We start from the raw sequence: 21,622 nt of genomic DNA on the forward strand, positions 1-21,622 counted from the left end.
AATATTAGACAAAGATAACACAAGATAACACACATAGTTACTTAGATTACATATTCTGATATCCTGTATTCAGTGTTGGGAAGGTTACTTTTAAAATGTATTCCACTACAGATTACAGAATATTACTGAAAAACTGTCTGCAGATGTGTCGTGTAACAATGCAGAGTATGAGTTTGATGAGGATGAAGAAACTTTCAGCCATAATGAAGATTGATTGATGACAATGAAATTCAACATCTTATGCTGAATAATACTGATAAATTGCACTGTGTATGGAGTGTATGCAGATCCAGTGATTTAGTTCAACATTGTAGTTAGTCAAAAGGCTTGATTCTTTATGGAAATGTTTGTTTACTTCAGTATTCATCAGCTTTGCATATTTGAACTATAAACCTAACGATGGGTTTGTGTGGATCCAAAGGAAAGTCCAAAATGTTGTGGTCAGGGATGCCCAAGCACAGAAGCAGACTCTGAATCTTAACAGTGATTTTTATGCTGCTCTCCTTCCTGACACAACCTCAGAGGGATATGCGTCTACTTCTGGTATTGAAGATTGATGTTAAATGTTAGGTGAATGTCTAAACCACTATACCATGTGGACAAAATTTATGAAACACTACTTAAACCTCATAACTACAAAATTGTTCACACCCCCCTGGAAATAAACTTTTAAACTAGAAAAGCCACAATCCTTCCTTTTCCTGAGACAACTGACATCAACCCTTCTGTGGTTAGATTCAAGCACCTCTGTCTGTAATAAAAAAGGATGAAATGTGATGTTTTTACTGAAATGCCAGGCAACATTACTGGTTGTTTTTTTCTGTCAGCTAAATTTCTGTCTTCAGTTATGTGTTTTTTAAGGAAACTCTCGGTTTCATTAATATATATCACATTACATGGATATTGTATCATATAAATTCATTCTTTATCTTACAGGTGATAAACCCCATACCTCCTTTGGTTGTATAGTTAAAGGTTGGATAATGTTATATTGTTTATGCAGGTTACAATTTGAAATGGCCTTGGAGTGGCTTGCTGATACACTAAGCCTGTTTTTCCTCCTTATGGTTTTAAAACCATTCACTTGAGGTTTTTATCCTTCATCACCTCATATCGTTATTTTTTCATTGCTTTTTATTTTCCTTGCAGATGTAAAAAAAACAAAAAAAAAAAACAACCCAAAACAATTCTAAGGAATTTTTTTTTATTGTAATCTTTCGGGTTATTTTTCAGTTTAATTTTAAAGTGCTTTAAATTGCTTGACACTGGGTGGGATAACACTTAACCACCCCCACAGGTGGATCTATCTGGCTTATGGTGGTGTAAAAGTTTTCTATTGGACGGCCTAGTTGGCGCCTCATCAGGAGATGTGGATGTATGGTTTTTTGTTTGCTTTGTTTTTCTACTGCAGCATGGGTCAAACATTAAAGAGGTTCTGTATAGTATTCAGTGTTGCTGAAGCTTGAATTTCTTCGCAATTATATATATATTCATATTAGTACAGGCCATGGCCAAAATAATATATGGTGGTTCTATACTGACTGAAAAAATGAGCTCCTAAATTGAAAGTTAATTAGCTAGATTAATACGTGGATTATTACTGAAAAAGAAAAGCTTTGGTGATTTCTGATCTTTAACAACCGAAACTGCTCACTTTATCGTCTGACTCAATAAGCTAATAATCAGTATGTGTAGCTAAAACAACAATGTGAACACAAAAAAATCCACACCAGTTTTAAGATGAATAATTGTTTCATATATATTTGGAAGAAAAACTGTTTACATCCAAAACAAATGCCATCAAACAGGTTTATTAGTAGAGCTGAAACAAAATAAAGTGACAGTTCATAAACAACCATTTTTGTGGTGTATACTGTAAGGCTGATGTCATTTTATTTCAAATCTGTTGAACATATAAACACATTTATGTCTCAGTGTATCTTTAGCCTTCACATTATCCATCTCAGATATATGGCTTTTATTTTCTCTACTTAGAAAAGTATGATTAAAAACATCCTTATATACACAAATACATTCATATTTACATATTGCAAATGGCGTGAATCAGTTACATTATTGTTTTCTAAAAAGAAAAATGCTTTGACAAAAAAAAAAAGGTACATGTAATAGGACTGTGCAGCCTACATTAATACGTCTTGTACCACAAGCAGTTTAGCTTGCATTCAGTTTTTTGCTTTTCAAATGCAATAAAACAAACTTGGAAACCTTTAGGTGACAAAGAGAATACAAACATATTTAAATGTTTTTGTCTGGTAGGAACACAACCGTGGAAATCTGACGAAATACTGCTCTTCTGTTTTTACAGTGATTAAAGATGTAAAAGTCTTGGAACCATAATGTCAATAAAACAGACTAGGAAACGTTCTTTTCTGTGGTTTTATCACTGTCCTTGGACGTATCGTGTTTACTGTCCTTTTTCTCTTCTTTCTTATCTCGGCTTCTGCTTCTTTCCCGACGATCTCTGCCTCTGTCACGGTCCCTCTCCTTTTCTCTCTCTCTCTCCCTCTCTCTGTCCCTATCTCGATCTCTGTCCCTGTCTCTACCCCGATCTTTCCCACGATCCCTGTCACGGTCTCTCTCTCTGCTTCTGGATCGGTCCCGCTTCCTGTCTCTCTCACGCTCTCGTTCTCGCTCTCTGTCACGGTTTCTCCCCCTATCTCGGTCCAAGTCTTTCCTGTCAGATTCCCTACCTCTGTCTCTTTCCCTGTCCCTATCTCGGTCTCGCCTCTTGTCTGAATCTTGATCCCTGTGTCGTTCTACCTCTGCATCCCTGTGCCTCTCACCCTCCCTCCCTCTGCTGCGGTCTCTTTCTCGGCTACGCTCATGATCCCGGTCCCTTTCTCTGCCTCTGTCCCACTCTCTTTCTCGGCTCCACCGCTTTCCCTGCCCCTTGTCCCATGAGGGCCTGCCAGCATGAGGGACATCTCTCTCTTTCTCTCTCCGGCGGTCCTCAGACAGGTCCCTCGGCCTCTCATCAGGGGCCTGTGAGGAACCATGAATGAGTTCTCTATGTCCTTCAAAGCGGCTGAAGCGATCTCCACTGCGAGGCTCTGAGTCCTCACGGGTGGTGCTGCTCCTCCTCCTCATTTCAGGAGAATGGCGGCGCCAGTGATCGTCCCGGTGTAGGTCTGGCGGACCTAGTGGAGCCTCCGGAGGAGTTGGCAGCAGTGGCCCGCTGTGGCGAACAGGTCTAGCCTCATCAGAATACCTGTCAAAGCGGTACCGGTCAGAGCCTGCAAAAGGCGGAGGTCTGGTCTCCTGAGATGGAGGACCTCTGTGCTCATCAAAAAATCCTCGGTGTGGTGGTGAAGATGGAGGTCTGGAGCCCCCATACTGGATTTGTGGATTGAAGTGCTCCCCACTGGGAGGCTGACCTCGTCTGTCCTCATACTGGTTATGTGGAGGTCCCCGGTAGCTTGGACCTGGTGGAGGGCCCTGATTGGGATTATTAACAGCATCTTTGTTATACTGTTCTGCAGATCCTCGAGCCTGGTCTACTATTGTTGGTTGAGCCCCATGGTCACCATACTGAGGTGGTGGGGGACCCCTATGCCCTGGAAAGAGATTTGGAGGAGGAAGCCTGTTATCAAAGTGACCAGGTGGCGGAGCGGTGAAAGGCAGAGGAGGACCTCTGTTTCCAGGGAAATTAAAAGGTGGTGGGGGAGGACTAGTGAATCTGGGCGGAGCTAAGCTGTTCTGTCCATCGAAGGTGGGGGGAAGGGGAAGTCCTGGAGGAGGACCTGGTTGTCCAATGTGCTGAGGGGGAATGGAGGGATCAAATATCTGAGGAGGTGGGCCCCTCTGGGCTACTGGAGGGAATGGTGGCGGTGGGCCTCTGGGTGGCATGATATTCTGAGGTGGCGGACCAGGTGGTGGCTGTTGAGGTGGTGGCTGCGTGCTTGACCACTGGTTTTGATAGGGAGGGTATGAAGATGGTGGTGGGCCATACTGCTGACTGCTGTCACCTTGCATTGGGGGATGACTGTGCACAGGGGGAGGAACATGGATTGGAGGAGGGGGTCCCTGAATAGGAAGGGGGCCTGACATTGGAGGACCTTGCATGGCCTGCATGGGTGGTAGCACAGGCACTGGAGGCGGCCTCATTATTAGATTTTGGCCCTGCATGGAACGGGGAAGGGAGAAGTTGGATTGTGGAGGAATGTCAGCTGGAGGTTTGTACTCACTGTTGAAGTCTGACCCTGTCATGTGATGCAGCATGTGATGTGACTGAGTGTCAGCTGCTGCTGTGCTCTGAGTGAGTACTGGGATTGTCGAAGTTATTGTGGATGTTTTTGCAGGCTCACTGTAATAGCTTGCTGTAGATGTCTCTTGGCTATTCTCCTCATACTCTGAATCCTCAGCTTTTAAAATACTGGCTGCATTTGGCCACATACTGAACTTGTCCATCTCTGTTTCAGACTTAACTGGTTCGCTTTCCTCTTTTTTCTCTTCTTTCTCATCTGTGTAGCTGACTTCCATATCAGGTTCCACCTTTTCGCCTAATAAAGGAATTGAAACCTCTGCCTTGTCCGATTCCATGAAAACTAGCGCCTCACTTTTCACTTCCTCTTGATGCAGTGAGGGGTCTGAATCTTGTGACGAGTCTGCAGGTTCGCCTGTTTTAGGCGACTGCAGCTCTTGCACCTCAGGCTGTGAGGCTGGAGGAACAGGATCGGTCGCTGGAGCAGGTGTCTCCTCTTTGTCCTCAGGTTCATCAGACAGTTTTCTGCTGCCTGTAGACTGGCGAGGATCCCTGCTTTGTCTGGGATCTCTCCTCTGATTGATTAAAGGAGCAACAGATGAAGATTTCACAAGCTCCTCAACCTTTTTGCCAAGCTGTAGCAACTGACAATTGGCCAAAAGAGATTTTGTAGGTTGAGTTAAGAGTGTGCTTGCAAGTGTCACTGAGGCAATAGGAGTGCTTGTAGAGGACATTTGCTGTTCTCCTTGTTTCTGTAATGCTTGATCACCAATGTGTTTAAGGCTCTCAAGAATCTTTTGGGGATCGGCTGCAGACTCAGTTGCAGGCTTAGCTTGACCTGGAACTAAAGTTTTAACCTCTTCGAAAATAGAGTCATCCTCTGGGTCATATGCAACATCATCAGCTTCACTTGTTTCCACCTTAGGTTGCTTAGTGACTTCAGGTTTGGTTACCACCTCCATGGGCTTCTTCGGCACATTGTAGGCTCTACTGGGGTCATATTCTTCTTCTGGGTCATAAGGTCGGTCATCTTCATCCTCCTCTACTGCTTTTTCTTTAGAAATCTGTGCAAATTTCTGAACTATAGGGTCTAACATTGTACCTGTTGGGGCAGCGAATTCCCCACCCTGATCAGACGGTGAGTTGGAAGCTTCAGAGTCATGTTTTTTCTTCCCAAAAAGAGTCTTGAGAATGGTCTCAAGAGGAGTGGCAGCTGCTGCGGATGAAGAAACAGAGTTGGATGAAGAAACGGAGTCCTTGTCAGTGGTAGCGGATGTGGATGGAGCCTTGATGGAAGATAACAGGGACAGAACAGAGGTGGTGGAAGCCTCGGAGGAGCTAGATGGAGGTGATCCTGGAGGAGTTGTGCTGAAGGGGATTTCAAGACTTTGCCGTGTGTTCTTTTCTGCTTTGACTACAGGAGGTGGCTTTGGAAGGCCGGTTTCCTCTGCATCTTTGGTTTGAGTCTTGGACCGTTTCTCTTCACTTTCTAACGGAGCACCAGGACGTTTTCTATCCTTCTGGCAGATCAGCAGGCCAAGGAGCAGGTTGGGACGAGCTGGTTCAAGACCTGTGAAATAAAAAAAATAAGTCAATCTTGAAAAGCACAGGTAAAATGTCTTAAAATTATCTGTCATTCTTTCATTAAACCTGAAAAAAAAAAAAAAAAATTTTTATCAAGGTACAAGCAATCAAGACCAAAAAATAAGCTGAATGTGCAAAGCTAAAGAAACGTTTTCATGGTTCAAACTGAAACAAAATGTACTGTACATAAGACATAAAACCAAAATTCATATAAGACTAAATGTTAAATTTGCTGATATCTGTCAGTTGTGATATGTGCTGATGATGAATTTCCAGATATTCTACTGACAGTGGCAAAAAAAACCAAAACCCCCCCCCAAAAAAACCACCCAATAAAACTGTGTGAATATAATAACTTCGATGTTTTTTTTATCATCAGTACCCTACAGTCAGGGCCAATGATTTCCATACTGACATTTCATTTCACTCCTTTAATATAAAAAGAATCATCAAGAATCATCAATAGTTGCAAAATATGCAGAAAAAAAATAGCCCTGAGATTCCCAAATGGACAGCCGACTTTATGATGCCGTAACTTCTCAGCTGTTGTTTAAGAAAACAGTGACTTTATTTCAGTGGTGCAGCATGTGAAAGAATGAGCAAAACCTATTTGTAATGTGACTGAGAACATAGCTCATAGAAGTGTACTAGTAACATGTATCCGATATTGTTTTCGCTGATCCATCTCTGAAGAAACAACAGGCTGAGACTAACATGACAACCTGCGATGCAAACTTTCTTTATTAAGTCAAATACACAGAAGAGACACAGTAACTGTTACATGCAGAGATATTTACAGGGTATCAACAAGGAGCGTGAGCACCCTCTACAGTACAAACCCATCAATTAAACCAACTCTCTTTTCCAACCTCAGGAAAAAATGGATTTAACATACTCCAAACTCCAAACATACAAAGACACAACGAATAGAAAGTTTTACCATGAAAACAATAATATTTACAAATTTACACACAAAGATGTATACATCTATCTCTTTACATGCTTACCTGGCCCGTCAAATGGCAACAGTTTGGAGGGTAATGGGTCCTTTGAGCCCAGGGGGATGAGATAGAGGTCTTTGATGCGGCGGTTGTTGTTAGCTACCACACCAAATCGTTTTCTGCTGCTAAAGTATGAGAAAAGAGAGACGTATGCCACCTCTTCCTCCTCTGTGGCTGGATGGAAACGGATCAGACACAGCTCCTGTGATTTGAAAAAGAAAACAGTACAGTTTCATGCAAGGCTTTAAAGTTTAAACAGCCTTTTAACAAGTTAGTTTTTGTACTAACAAACCTTGGAGAGGGAGGTTTTTAGCTTCCCAACATAGTCCCAAACTGTGGTTGGAGAAATCCGACCTCCAACATGAATGGTGTCTGGCAAATCCTGCACAACAACAACAAAACCAAAGTTATTTTTTTGGCCTGTATGTATGTCAAACAGTTTGAAATTCAAAGATGACAGGGTCTGATATTAAAGTGGACCTATTATACTCCTTTACAACCAGATATTTTTTATTCTTGGACTATCCTTTTTCATTTTAGGGCCTTTCTGCATCCTACTTTCTTCTAACTGAAGACCAAAATGTTTAAATAAATAAGAAAAAGCATAAGGCATTTACAAAGAAAACTAATACCGTAAATGTCATTTCTATGAATCATTAATGATAATGAAAATATTCTTGCTTTAGAAAATGTACCTCTTTCAGGTGTTCAAATGATCCCGAGACCAGGTAAGCCTTGGTTACAAACTTTGCTACTGACTGCATGTTGATAAATCCTTTCCAAATCTTCTCTTGACCATGGAGAAATATTGCAGTTTCCCCCTCAGGAGGCGGCTCAGATCCACTGTAAAAACAAAACCATCTTCCTTTTAGACAGGCTACATGCAATCTCTTACTATAACATACTACACAAAACAGTAGCTCAAAGCATCTCATCAACAACAAAGTCCCTCAGTATCACCAGCACTACAGCTGCTGTTACTTTACTCTGGTATACTTTTAGCTAAAACGTAAAATATCTGTGCAAAATACTAAAGCTTATTAAAAAGAGAGCTCTCTGGTATTTTTAAGAACTTTGGTGAGATGTAGCACCTTGTTTTTGAAGGTTTGGGCGCAGCGACTGAAGGTGGTGGCGCAGGGGGCATCGGTAGTGGTGCCTTAGGTAAAACCTCAACTGGAGCAGTAACAGGAGCTGGGAGTGGGTCTGCTGCATTGCTGGCAGGCTTTTCTGGGGCCATGTAAGTGACGCTCACCCCGGTGCTGTGCCTGGCCATGCGAGGGTCCCTGCGGGTGATACTGACAGAGGAGACAGTGGGGGTGACGGGTACAGGGGCCTGTGCTGCAGGTGCCATCATGGTGCCATCCTCCTGATAGAGCTGTGGCTGTGATTCTGGAACTGCTGGCTCTACGGTGGACTGGTAGGATGAAGAGGCCGGGTGTTGGTACAATGAAGGATCTTGGTAGGTGGCTATGCCGGCCTGTGGCTGGCTGACAGGTGAGACATCCCCTGATCTGGATGAGAATGACTCTTGTCTGGGTGGCTTTGTTTCAGGCTTCTTGGTGAGTCTGGCTTTTTTAGCAGCAGGCTCATCTTCTGTCTTTTGGCCTACAAGGCAAGATTATTAAAAAATAAAGAAATAAATCATCCATATAATAATCAATTCTGCTGAAAAATTATAGCATTTCTTCTTAGCCTCTTATTTACCTGTACATATTTTGCAGTTGAGGTCAAACAGATGAGCCCTGTGTTCAGAAGTAGTGTCTTTGAGCATGCTACTAAAAATGTCTGGCATGCTGCTGCCACTGTTCCCCTCAGCAGCAGATGCCTGAGCTGAAGCTGAAGGGGTGGAACCAGATTCCTCCTGATCCTGAGGATATACCAAAGAAGATCTCAGCCAAACTTCAGATGAACTGGAATCGCAGGCACTCATGTAACAACTACAATTCTCAGTTACTGACGTGTGCACCCATGCATTTTGTAAGAGGCAGATAAAGCTTAGGAAAGAAACTGACAGGACAGGAGGCGCTAACTTGTAAGCTGGTGTATGTTCTTTGATAGTTTGCACTGTGTGCCAAGAGCCTCATGCAAGAAAAAAAGAGGGTGAAAGAAGCAGCTTGCCACCACTTACTGTAGAAGAAGCCATGCGAGAAGATGAAGTGGTGGCAGAGATACATACATCTGCATCAGATGTTGGTGGAGCATCCTCCACATCGACGCTATGGGAGCCACCATCATGCCTGTTGCCTGGTTTGGACTGCCCTGAATGGGCTTTTGCACTAGGAGACTGAGGCTAAAGAAAAGAAAAAGGGAGAAACTTTACAATGGTGTAAATTTATGCAGACAGGTTTTTCAAAACTGCAAATCCTAACAGGAAAATTTATGAGTCTTAAGCTGCCCTATGCCTGATGTTTGAATTAAAAGGCAGTGCCATTTACCTCAGGAGCCTCAGGCTTCCTCCACTCAGATATCTCCTTTGAAAGCAGCTCTTCAGCACTTAGTCTGACCAGTCTAAAGGGACTGACCTCACCTCCCACCACTCGGTAGAACAAGCCCTGAGACAAACATGCCATACAGCGCAAACATGAGAATATGTTTTTCAAGCTGTAATTGGTGTCCTTCCATTCACAGCTGCATAAACACAAGATATGTACTTTACTGAAAACAGCATGCACGTTAATGTTGACTCACTTTGTTTTTAGGGTCCTTCAGATTGAACATGAGGGACCTGTATTTGTTTTTGTATTTGCTGTCGGTGCTAAGACACAGGTTAAACATCTCCTTTTCAATAGCAAATGCCAGTCGCCCCACCTCGCTCTCTGTCATTTTCAGATCATCACTGTCGCACACCCTGGTGGAAATGAACAAAAGAATGTATATTTAAATCTGCAGACCTCGGGTAATGTTTTTGGAACCCAAAAAAGAAAGAATTTGAGAAAAAAAAAAAAAAATCAAACTGGGACTTGCAGGTCACTCACCTTTTATAAAGGATGTCTGTCAAAGACCGCCGGATGTTCTGTCTCATCTGGTTGTTGGGTGGAGGCGCCATAGGGGAAACAGGTGGTGCTGAAACAGCTGAATGTGGAGGTCTGGAGGATGAAGAGTGGCTGGAGGGAGAGGAGGAAACTGGGGATGATGGGACTCTAGGGGATGAGGACGACTGTCTGTGGGGACTAGTGTCCTTTTGCTGAGGTTGCTTCTTGGGAATGGTGAAGTTAGACTTGGTGACTCTCAGTGCTCCTGTGACGTGGATCGGGCCTGAAGGAAAGGGAGATGGGGAGTGGACAGGTGGCTGGCCGGCCTTTTTGGACTTTGTTGCAGTTTTAGCTGGGGGTGTCACAGGCTTCTTGGATCCCTTTGAACTGGCAGCTTGAACTGGAGGTTTCTTTCCCTTTGGGGAAACCTTGGTTGGTTTTGTTGCTGTGGACTTCTTGTTTCCTTTTCCAGCTGCCGCAGATGCTGAAGAGGATTTCTCAGGAGCTGGGGCTGGTTCCTTTTCCTTATGGTCCTTCTCACTGTGCTTCTCTTCTTTAGTTGGGGCTGGAAAACAAGAACAAGATCCAATATTTTAAAATATGTGATAAAGTTCAGCATCATGAGTAGTAATGTGCAATGTGGCAACATATTTTGCTAAATTACAGGCAGTCAATTCCACAAATCAGACTATATTGCTAAGTCGAAGTTAAGCAGTTTTAAAATGCATATCAAATAAACTGAATCCCCCAAAAAACTAGTAAAAATGTAAATCATATTAGGACATTTAACAAAGTCATGAGGCATACACACACACACAGAGAGAGAGAGAGAGTGAAAAACACTGTCAAATAAAAACAAAGTTGACAACAGAGCAGGTGAAGTCCCTTTTTATTTTGTAGCAGTGACAGCAGATACATCGAGCTGTTGGGGCAGGTCCTTCAGGGGTGGCAGGGGTTTGGGGGCGATACCTTCTTCCCAACTATTATAGAAATATGGAAGCGATGATCCTCAAGGACAAAATTAGTATTATTCTCCAATCATTTTGATATATTCACATAGAAGATGAGCAGGTTCAAGTACTATAAATCATGTGCCAGCCAAGCAGAATGAACTAAATAGCATTAAGTCTAAAAAGAACTACAACTACCAGCTCCAAGCAACCACAACCAGGTATCCACTGGTTATAACCATGTGCCACAGGTGTCACACACCGCTTCTAAAATTTGCTGAATAAATATCAAAATGTCATTTAGTCTAATCATAACACTGTAAATATAATTTGTTAATATGACAAGATCACCTGTATGCACCATCAAGTTGATAGTTGAACTCTGACCCCAGAAACACCAAAGCCAAATTCTTGTTCTCTTTCAAATTGTGGAGACAGTAGTAATCCATTTGATCAAAACCTTCAGTCACAATAAAATAAATATCACATAGAATATTTCCTAATTTGATATTTGGGGGGGGGGGGGGGGGGGGGGGGGGGGAACCAACCAGTAAGCCAATAGATCTGCTACCTGTAAACACTTTCAAACTGTCATGTGCAGATGTTTGTCCTTCCATCATCTCAAACGTGTGGCAGAACTGCATTAGCTTTGAGCTAACTTGACATACTATACAGCCACCAAATGTTTACACTATGACTTTGTGCAATGATACAAAATATACAACCAGAGCAACTAAAACCAGCTCTTTTCTATAGATCATAAGTGGTCAAACAAGCCAAAATCATCATTCAGCAAAAGGGATATGGATGATCAAATCACTGAGCTCTAACTTCCCCCGTTGAAGAACCATCAGTGGCTATATGGACTTCTTGAACATTAGGAATGCATTGATACCCAATTACTATTTGCTATCCCATCAGGTAAAATCCTCACTATTTCTCCAGGCTTTTTATAGAGGCAGCCAGACAGAAAATGAAACTGTCCACATTTCATATTGTTCCCTCATTACATTTAAAATCAGGTGCAAAAAAATATGTTTAAAAAAATCAAGATGGCACTTCTTTTAGCCCTTTGTGCTCAGCCCAGGTCTTCAGATTTCATCTTCAGGTGCAGCATTCCTGAACTTCACTGCATCTCCGCAGGTGCTCCAGTCTTTGTGATAGAGGTTCTGTCATATCCAGCTGTTCACCATCTGAGAGGCTCTCAAGCTTCAAAGTCTTCATAGTGTGTGTAGACTTTAACAGTTGCACATGTCTAATTAAGCTTAACTGGTCAGGATATCCTACGGCAAGCCAACAACGCTCACATAATCAATCGAGGCATCCAAAAATCAGTTTAACACCTTTTATTTTAAAACCAGTTTCCCACGAGCAGTGATGAATCATATTCAACATGCATGAAAAACTTTGAAAAAAATAGCCCGTTACTCATAAAATCAAGGGCAAAAAACACAAGGTTGGATTTTTAATCAGCTCAATATGACCCAACTTCATAGGCTGACATTATCACAGGGGACAGCTCAGACACCTACCTGCTGGAGGATGGGAGGGAAGGGCCTTATTTGAGACCAACAGCTGAGGAGATGAACCCAGGAAGTGAAGAGACTTGTACAGTCAAACCAATCAGGTAATTTGAAAACACACACACCATTCATCATATCAATCAATCACTGAATTTAAGATATTGCCCTCCTTTTTGTTTCTACCACACTGGCCTTTATAATCTCTTAGGTTGCAGGCACATATGTGGGAAACCTATAAAAGGGGTACTCCAACAAACCAGTGCTGCATTTCCAAAAAAACCAGGGACTCCCGGGAGGCATTCCTGAAACTAAGGGATTAAAATCAATGCAGCAGAGGCACTGCTCTGAAAAAAACTTCTTTTCCCATAACACATCAGCCTCAATGTAAATGTCTGCAACTTCCAAAATGATGATTTTGATTTACAGCACAGGCTTTCTGTAAGAAATTAAAAGGCTCCAATTCAAAGCCAAGATAAGAGTGATGCAAGTTGTTTCATGCTTCAGAAAGCTCCTCTAGAGCCAAGGAACACATTGTCCAACTTAATTAAGTAATCTTAAAAGACTGCAATCAATGGAGTGAAGTACCCCTTTCCAAATAAATATCTGCTGGATCAGAAATACTTACCAAAAATCACACGGGACACTTACCTGTTCACAGCTGCCAAGTTTTCATTAGACAACAAAATCCTTACATTAAACATCACAAAACCTTGTAAATGATAAAGTAGTCTGCTATACAGATGAGTTCATGTTCTTTCCCAAACGTTTGGACCAGTTTTAAAGGATGTTAGCATGACAGGAGCACATTTATAATGGAAGCGCAACAGTATGGTTTCAACAACAGGTCAAGACCTTCAAAGAGATACATACACTTTTTGTTTAACACTGTTGGTGATATGGGTGTAGTCTTTTCTGGTGTTACTGCAATGTAATTATGGTCGCTGGACCAGGATGCAGTGGCTGGCGGAGGTGGGTGTTCCTCAGCATGCTCATCTTCGTCGTCATCATCTGGATCAGGACTGTGGTCTTCGCTATCCGACTCCTCCTGGGTCTTCTTCTGCACCTTCTTCCCAGCGGCACCGGTCCCCTGAATAGACGAGAAGAAACACATTCAGACGTTTTAGCCACTCAGATTAATTTAAAGTGACAGTTCAGCCCAAAACCAAATTCAAATCTTTTTATCCAGGCCTGCAGTGCATTTTTATTCATAATGCCTATACTCATGAATCATATGACTATGCAAAGAAAACATCCACCTACCCACTGTGATCTGTGCAGCTTTTAAATACCTATGGCAGCCCTCCTTGGCTGAGCTGTAATGGCTGTTAGCTACAAGTTTCTTTTTATTTGTTTATAGAGTAGAAAGAAAATAGTTCCAAATGAACCTGCTCAGATCAAGGTTTGTGGATTTATTTATTTTTGTAGTGTTAAAGACACTCAAGCTGAGTTTTAAAAAAAAAAATGCATTTATAGGCACTCTGAGCACAATAAGGCAAGTACCATCTCGCTCCACTGTAATAAAGAGCATTTTCCCAGCCAAAATCTCTGACTGGTCAACTCATACCATAAAAATCAAGATAGAAAAACAGCACAACAGGCCAGGAAACATACATCACTTTTATTTAGGAGGTGGTGAACTGTTCCTTTAACAACAAATGAAGATGTATAAAACGTGTTTAACTGTGTTGTTTTAAGAACAGATTTTTTTTTTCTCCAAAAAACTGGTAAACAAAATCAATAGCCCTTTCAGTCTACTCTCCTCTTTAAGCATACAAATGGTGTGTAGTTAATAATTTAAAACACATTAATGACATTTCTGTGTACTCCAATGCTGGAACTGGAGGTCTCTTACACTGCTTTGCATGCATCCAAGTCTAAACCTGGACACATTTCTATGATTATTGTACTGTGTACTGAACTTTTTTTGAAATTGAAAATGATCTAAATCCGGAACATTAACATTAGTCTTTGGGCCTAGCATACCAAAATTGTCAGGTTGCCTTCCTGCATATGCTCTCCAGTTTAAATAATGACCATGGATCTAAACATCACAAAACCAAGTAAATGATTACATAATCTGCTATACAGATGAGTTCACGGTCTTTCCTAAACGTCTGGACCAGTTTTAAAAGACGTTAGCATGACAAGACCTACATTTATAAGACACCCAATGTCTGAAGGAGTTGTTAAACTCAGGGATTGAGTTAAGCCACTTTAGTGTGCATCACTGCTCACTTGCTCTCCAAGCTGCTGAAGCTTTAATACAAAAGTCCTTTTGAGTTCCTGGAGAAGGCCTTTCTCCCCCAGTTTTTTTTTCCCCCCAAGAAAAAGTTTGTAAACAATCACTTCAAAAGCAACATATGTGAGACTACTGACTGCTTTTCTTGTCAATGAGAAAAAAAGTACATTAATACTGAGCTAAAGCACACATAGCAAATGTAACCACAAATTTTAATCTATACAAAAAAAGAGCACAAACAAGAATATAGACCATTTATAAGACAGACGATTCTGCACTCTTTAAGCTTTTAGATTTTGCCCAATATATTAAAAATGTAACCTGTGATAGTGTATACAAACTACAGCCATGACTGTCAGTGCTTCATCTGTAATTGTTCCTGCATAAAGTCACCCCATATTCACCAGGGCGAGGGAACATCAGTAGTCTTTATGAACTGAAAATTATAATGGATCATTTATATTGGCTTGTAAAGTTAATACATGCTGGGTGTCTTAAAAACCCTAATCTGTATGCAGCACATTTCTTTGTGTCATGACACAGTAGAATAATTAAGCAGGAATTATGCTCTTTGAGAACTCAAAGAGTGTTTAAAGATCAGATAGCATCACCTATCTGACAATGGATTAACTGTCTGTGTTGATCCATTTTCTGCAAATTACACTATTACAAATACATCCATTTTATGCCCCGAATGGCCAGCAATATGCATGTTTCTGCCACTTCACATGAAATAAATGCACGTTTCATACTGGAAAAAGCCTTTTAAGACTAGGTTTGTGTGCTGACCCAATACATTTGCTTATTTAGGCCAGCACTTAAACAACAAAATATGCTGAAATCAGAGTTTAGCAGTTTCCATTTGTTTAAATGTTAGAATTAAGAGTAGACCACTCAATTATATTTATGCCTTGTGTACTGACATGCACAGGGTGTAATCAAAAACAAGGAAACTTGATATTGCCAAGACAAATGATGAAACTAAATTGGTGTATTTTTCTTCCCAAACAAGACAATAATGACATCTGACTATATTAACTCCAGCAAACAATGCTGATATAATATCTCAAATGTGTTAAGACATGATGAAAACTCATGAATGACTATGAAATATCAGGAGTCATATGCTTCCAAGTGATTCAGTTTAGATAGTTCAGTCTGTCTATGAAACAACAGACTCAAGTGTTGGTGACTACCTAATAACTTTTTAATTAATCGTGTAAAGGGAATTAACATTCCTGCTTTAAAACCAGGCAAACGTCATCATTTTAGGCCATCCAAGTTACCTTTAGTGTGGACTTTTTCTGAGCCTTGGCCTTATCCTTTTGCTTGGGCTCTTTGACATCAGTGATGGACTTCATCGCAGCAGCAGCATGTCTCAGGATACAGTCATTTCCACAGTACACAGAGTCAGGTTGGGCATCATTTTCACAGCCAGGTCCAATACATCTTGAGAGGGAAGACTCCTCATCAGCCTTTTGCTCAGCCTTGTCCTCGGGAACCGCCACTGTTGGGGTCGTTTTCACCTCCACGTGTGATGCGACTTTCTGTTCTGTGTCTGGTGGGGCTCTGACTTCTGGTGTGCCTTCTGTTGCCTTCTTCTCAACAGGTGGTGTGGCCTTCTCTGCCTTTGGTTCAGCTGGTTGCTGTACTGCCTGCTCCAAGCCAGTACAAAATAAAATTAACAGCTACTGATATTCTGCATTTCGCTGTACTATTGTCAGTTCAAACAATTTAAGAATCATGTTATTAATTGTGATCGTAATAGCATTTAAAGAATTTTGAGCTTCAAGCTGCTGTAGGTAGGCTTCTTTTTGCCATGCTTTAAATTTTTATCTGTAAACTTACATGTGAAAAACACCTACATCTCTCAGCAGAAAACTGGGCAGAGAGCCCTACCTGCCACCAATTATTACAACCCAACTGACATTCTTGAAAATAATGATTACTGTGCTCATTTTCAGCTACATAATTCAGCTATATATATTTGATTCCTGAGCTCTATTAGGATTTAGTGCAGCTTTGTGTAATTTGTATATTAAATTTTTTTTTATTTATCCTAAATTGACCCTTGGTGCAGCCCTCCCCCTTCTAGCTGGCTGGAATTTGTAAATGGAAGGTCTGAAAAGGGCGGGCCTGCAACTAAACCACAATGGACCCTGAGAATATGCCCTCTTTATGACATCAGACAGATCCAATAGTAGAAAAAACACACACAGAGCATTTACAGCAGTCTGAAGCTTGAACTTTTGGCACACAGATATTACATCTACAGATACTGGCCTCATTATTTTAAAAATCAGAGCATGCACCATGGTAGTAGGACATATGACAAAAAATAAAAAGCACATAATTTTCCCTTTAAAAAATAACCAACATTTATGCACTCAAAAAGCAGTAGTAGTTAATGTAACTGGTATATGGCATCAAATGAGAAATTAAGTCATTAAGCATGGCATCAAATTAAGGACTGCACTTAAAACCCACTGTTAAGTATTTAATAATAAGATGTGCAAAAAATAATTTGGAGGCTAAAAAAATGTTTACGTTCATATCAGCTGCAAAGACCTACCGGCTGAAAGATTTTTATCTTCTTTTTTCCCGTTGGATTAGTAGCCTTCTCTATCCTTCCTTTGATACCCAGGTCCTCTGTTGCTTTCTCATCAGTACCAGTAGTTTGTGCAGATGAAGCTGCTGCTCGAACAGCTGACGGACTGGAGTCCCCTCCGGCATTATTACCTTTAACAGCACTTGTAGACGAGGTAACAACAGGAGGAGTGGAAGCATTGGTCGGTGAAGCAAAATCAGCTTTGGGCTTCCCAATTTCCATATTTGTAGAAAGAATAGAAGTTGCAGGCCTGACCACCTGGTTTTTCTTAGCGGTGCAGTTTGGGCAGATGTAGTCTTCCCCATTTCTCTCCATCAGCCGTCCACGGGCCTCAGTGATTCCCACACAGTCCCCATGAAACCACTCTTCACAGCGGTCACAGCAGATCATAAACCTGGTGAGCAGTGAATATCAAGACATTCTCAAATAATAGTAATTAAAACATTTTCTTTTACTTGTGTATGAAATGATTCCTACAGAGGCAACTAAGAGACAGTAGAGAGAAATAAAAACAAGTTTATGCACTACAGGATAAAGAGAGGCCAAAACAAACCTTTTGTTATGTTTTTGACGACAGATGCAGTAAAGTGCATTGGGGTCATAGCCTCCATCATCAGACTCCACTGAAGAGGACGATGTGGATAAGTCATTCTCATCCTCATCATCTTCATCATCATCATCTTCTTCTTCTTCCTCCTCCCCCTCTTCCTCCTCCTCCTGTGTCTGGGGTTTCCGTGTTTTTACACCACTCTGGGTAGCTTTAGGCTTTGCTTCCTTCTTTACAAGAGCATTGTTCTTGTTGTCAGCAGCTTTAACAGGTGTAATGTTCTTATTAGCTGCCTTCTTTTTATTGACATATGTCCTTATTGGTCCACGTTTTCCCTGCACTGCTGCAGCCTTGTCTGCCTCATCCTCGCCAGTCTTCTCAAGTTCATCATTTTTATCGTCATTCTTCTCCTCAGCAAACTCCTTCTTCTCAGAGTCCTCCTCTGGCTGAGTCTGTGCTGCACTGACACTCCCTACAGCTTCAGAAATGGGATCACTCTTTTCTTCTTTTTTCTCCTCACTGTCATCCTGTGCATTCTTGACAGCATCTTTACTGTCTTCTTCATTCTCAGAGCTTCCCTCATCTTTCACCGTCGCTCCACCACCTCGGGTCTGTCTGCCACCACCTCGACCTTTCCTTTGAGTCTGCTTCCTTGCACCACTCCTTGTCCTTCTCTCAGGAGTCTCTGCTTTTTCCTCAACGGCCTTGGAATCAGCATTACCATCAAAGCTGGCCTCTGAGGCCGTCTCTGCATCAGTTGGGGTTTGTGAAGGAGGATCTCCACTTTCCACACTGGGAGGTGCGCTCTTTCTTGACGCTCTTTTGGCATTCAAGAGGAATTCCTCTAGTTTGTCAGTACGTTTAGGCTGTCGGCCACTACGGCGCACAGGACAGCGGGTTTCAGGGCTGTCGGTTACCGCTTCCACTGGCATCTCTCTCTTTGCAATGGTGGACCGACGGAAACCCCAAGTCTTCTTTAGCTCGCTCTTGGCCTTTGAAGATTTATCTTGCTCCCCTACCAACTGTTTTGCCACATTCTCACTTTCAAGGTGAAACTGTTCCTCCTTCTCACTACGTCCTTTTCCAACGCCTGTGAACAACCATTATTGATATCAAATCAGCATAACATTGGAAGAAAAGGGGAATGTTTTGCAAGCATGCATATGTAAGGCAAAACAAACCAAAACATAAAAATTACTGCTCAATTCTTATATCGCCCATACTTACCGTATGTCTAACCACATTTAAAATCAAAGACCCTGACACCATAATTGTACCCACTTTTACTTTTTAAGACAAGGCATTGTGAAGGGGGAAAAAAAAAAAGCTCATTCAAGATACCTTGAGAGCAGCTATCCATGCGGTCCCGGCTCTGCTCTGGCTCAGGGGCTAGAGAGAGCTCAGGGCTCACATTCCCATCCATAGATGATGGAGTCACTATTTTCAAAATTAATGTCTACAGTTCAGAGAAAAGAACAAGAGACCGACTATGAGTCACTCTTTTCACTTTACAAAATGAAAATTACTGAGGGGTGCCAGCTTTAAGGTAGCACTAAGAATGCTTAATACCGTCATCATTCTTAGACATACTTGTTATATTCTTTTGTATTTACACTCGCAAATAATAATACTAAAAAAATAATTTTTTCTTTTTTTTTTTTTTTAAGTGCAGCTCTTCAGAGGGTATGTTATGACACTAATGCTATCATGCGTAGAGCACCCTGTGGGTGTAGAGCACCATGTACAGCACCCATGGAAACGGGTGCGATAGCACAAACATCTTAATATCATTTAGGCAAACAGGATAAACAGAATCATTCTACAGAGTCTGTGCTTTGCGATCTTTCCAGTACTGTTATGCCATATTTAATACAGACAAAAATCACAAGCCCTCTTCAACTGGCAAAACCACAAAATACTACAAAAAATAAATAAAAATCAGTAACCATCCCGCTGTTTAAAGGCAGTGATGCACATCCTCTAAAACTCTAATGTTGCCAAGGTTGGAATAACCATTTTTTTTTTATCCTAACCACATACTTTACTTTTAAATACACTTTAACTAAAGGTTAATAAATTATGACTTTAAGAATATGACAACACTTTATAATCTTAGACTTAACACTCATAATTAACTATAGCTATTCACAAGCCTAAACAAAGTTCCTGGTGGTCCGATAAAATTCCAGTTTTGTTTTCTGTTCTTCTTGGTAGTTTGCGTTACAAGAATTAAGATGCTGTTTCCTTTATATTCTCTAAAGCCAGAACTGCTATTCTAATTTAAGGAGAAATAATGACAGGGAAAACCAATATCCATACCTGCAGTTCAGCAGATGTCTAACAAAGCAGTTCTTCAAACAAAAAAGCTTCACATAAATCCCAAATCATCAGAATTAGTATGAGGTTAGAGAACCTGAAAGACACAAGGAAGTACAAGTTAGGATACATTTATTTCAGGCTTCACAGAAAACAGACATGCAGCACAATGGTATGATGACAAAAATAACAAATTATGATTTTTAAATAATATTTTTATATTTTTAAAAAGTGACTGCTGCATTTTAAGAGCATGGGCAAATGGATGAAATAATCTAATCTGAAAGCGTAAGTAGGCCAACCCATCACTTTACAAATACGCAAGCTCAAGTTTGCCATTTTCAGACAAGTCAGAAACCTTTGGCAATTGTGTAAAGCCTTCTAGCATCAATATTCTTACGCAATGGACGCCTGAGTTTCCTGAAATTAGCGTTTTTATAAAGCCTTGCATACTGCACCGCCATCGATGGATTGGAGGGGGTATCCACCCAAAGACTGCGAGTGTGATTGAACGGGATTTTGTCCAATGGTATGCCTGTGGTCACGACAACTCGCCACGTGAATGGGAGGACCGCTATAACCGAGGAAGGTGGGAGGGGCCATGACGAAAATAAAATTTCACATTAAAAGATAATATTGTGTATATACTTATACAGGGAAAAAAACAACTTTAACACATTTGCTAAAGGTTTACGTCAAGATACTGCCTGACGGCAGTCATCAGAAGAGGCATACTCGTGTCCAGTACTTGCTGCGCGACATTTAAAAGGTAGACTGCACACGGCCTTAGGACGCATGATATAATCTAATTTCTTCATTGCAATACGGCATACCACACTGTCACATGATACTGTTTAAAAACAGAACAAAAAAACCCCAATGTGCAGACAATCAAGCTAGCAAAACGATATTGGAAAATCAGCATACTATGAGAGCAGACCTGTTCTTCACTCCTGCATCTCCAGTGACGGCCGCAAAACATTCAACATTCCGCCAACCGCTTAGCTATTTACCATTAGCTCATGTAAACTACAAACGGGGTGCCACAAGCAGCGAGGAAATATTCAGTGGGAAACGGTACGCAACCCTTTCTATAACACTGAAACTACATTTATATTATTAGGTTATTCTAGTCGTTTTTGTTTTGTTTCACAATGCGAAACTGCGTGTTGCAAAACGTGCACTTGTAGCCAGTAAGCTTAGCTAGCGCTGTTGGCCACAGCGAGCGTGGGTAAGCTAGCGGCAAATTCAACTTAAAATCATTAGCATTTAGGTAGCCGTTAAAAAGCCAACATATAGTACAAACAAACTACGTGAGACAAGTATTTTGTAGCAAACTCAAATTTTAACCAATGTAAACAACTGAAGTCTAATTTAAAAGCGTAACTGTACTCAAGCTATCGTCAAGCGAATCGTGTTCAACGTCCTCGCCTCCGATACCTTCACCCTAGACATGTTTGGCAGCAACAAAACACAAAAGCACGAACACATGCCAAAAATAAATATAACGCAACTAAAATAAATTAAGTTGCTGTATTTTACCCACCCATGCGTTATAAATACGGATAATGTCCCCTCGCTCTTTCATGGGTCAGTCCTCCATTTTCCATTCCCTTTGGAGCTAACTGACTGCAGCAGATGGCTGACGGTTTACACAAAA

The 21,622-nt window shown here is 41.3% G+C and overlaps 1 protein-coding gene across 5 annotated transcripts; it reads right to left on the minus strand.

Moving 5' to 3' along the window:
• Positions 1–1,781: 1,781 nt before the first annotated feature.
• Positions 1,782–21,611, minus strand: dido1 (death inducer-obliterator 1). Of its 5 annotated transcripts, none has more exons than XM_063474663.1 (17): positions 21,509–21,611; positions 19,966–20,059; positions 18,988–19,102; positions 17,653–18,736; positions 17,064–17,493; positions 15,778–16,146; positions 13,123–13,339; positions 9,783–10,344; positions 9,496–9,655; positions 9,243–9,359; positions 8,984–9,097; positions 8,512–8,674; positions 7,899–8,412; positions 7,503–7,650; positions 7,100–7,189; positions 6,814–7,009; positions 1,782–5,792 (listed from the first exon to the last, which is right to left on the minus strand). In XM_063474663.1, exons 3-17 carry the CDS (start codon positions 19,067–19,069, stop codon positions 2,374–2,376), a joined length of 7,665 nt encoding a protein of 2,554 aa, XP_063330733.1. In that variant the 5' UTR covers positions 19,070–19,102; positions 19,966–20,059; positions 21,509–21,611; the 3' UTR covers positions 1,782–2,373. The 5 variants fall into 5 exon arrangements, with proteins under 5 accessions (XP_063330733.1, XP_063330731.1, XP_063330732.1 ...); XM_063474661.1 differs by having other exon boundaries at positions 8,936–9,097; XM_063474662.1 differs by lacking the exon at positions 21,509–21,611 and adding an exon at positions 20,363–20,435 and having other exon boundaries at positions 8,936–9,097.
• Between the last annotated feature and the right edge of the window lie 11 nt (positions 21,612–21,622).

This window comes from Pelmatolapia mariae, linkage group LG5 (assembly GCF_036321145.2).
Source record: "Pelmatolapia mariae isolate MD_Pm_ZW linkage group LG5, Pm_UMD_F_2, whole genome shotgun sequence".
NCBI lineage: Eukaryota > Metazoa > Chordata > Actinopteri > Cichliformes > Cichlidae > Pelmatolapia > Pelmatolapia mariae.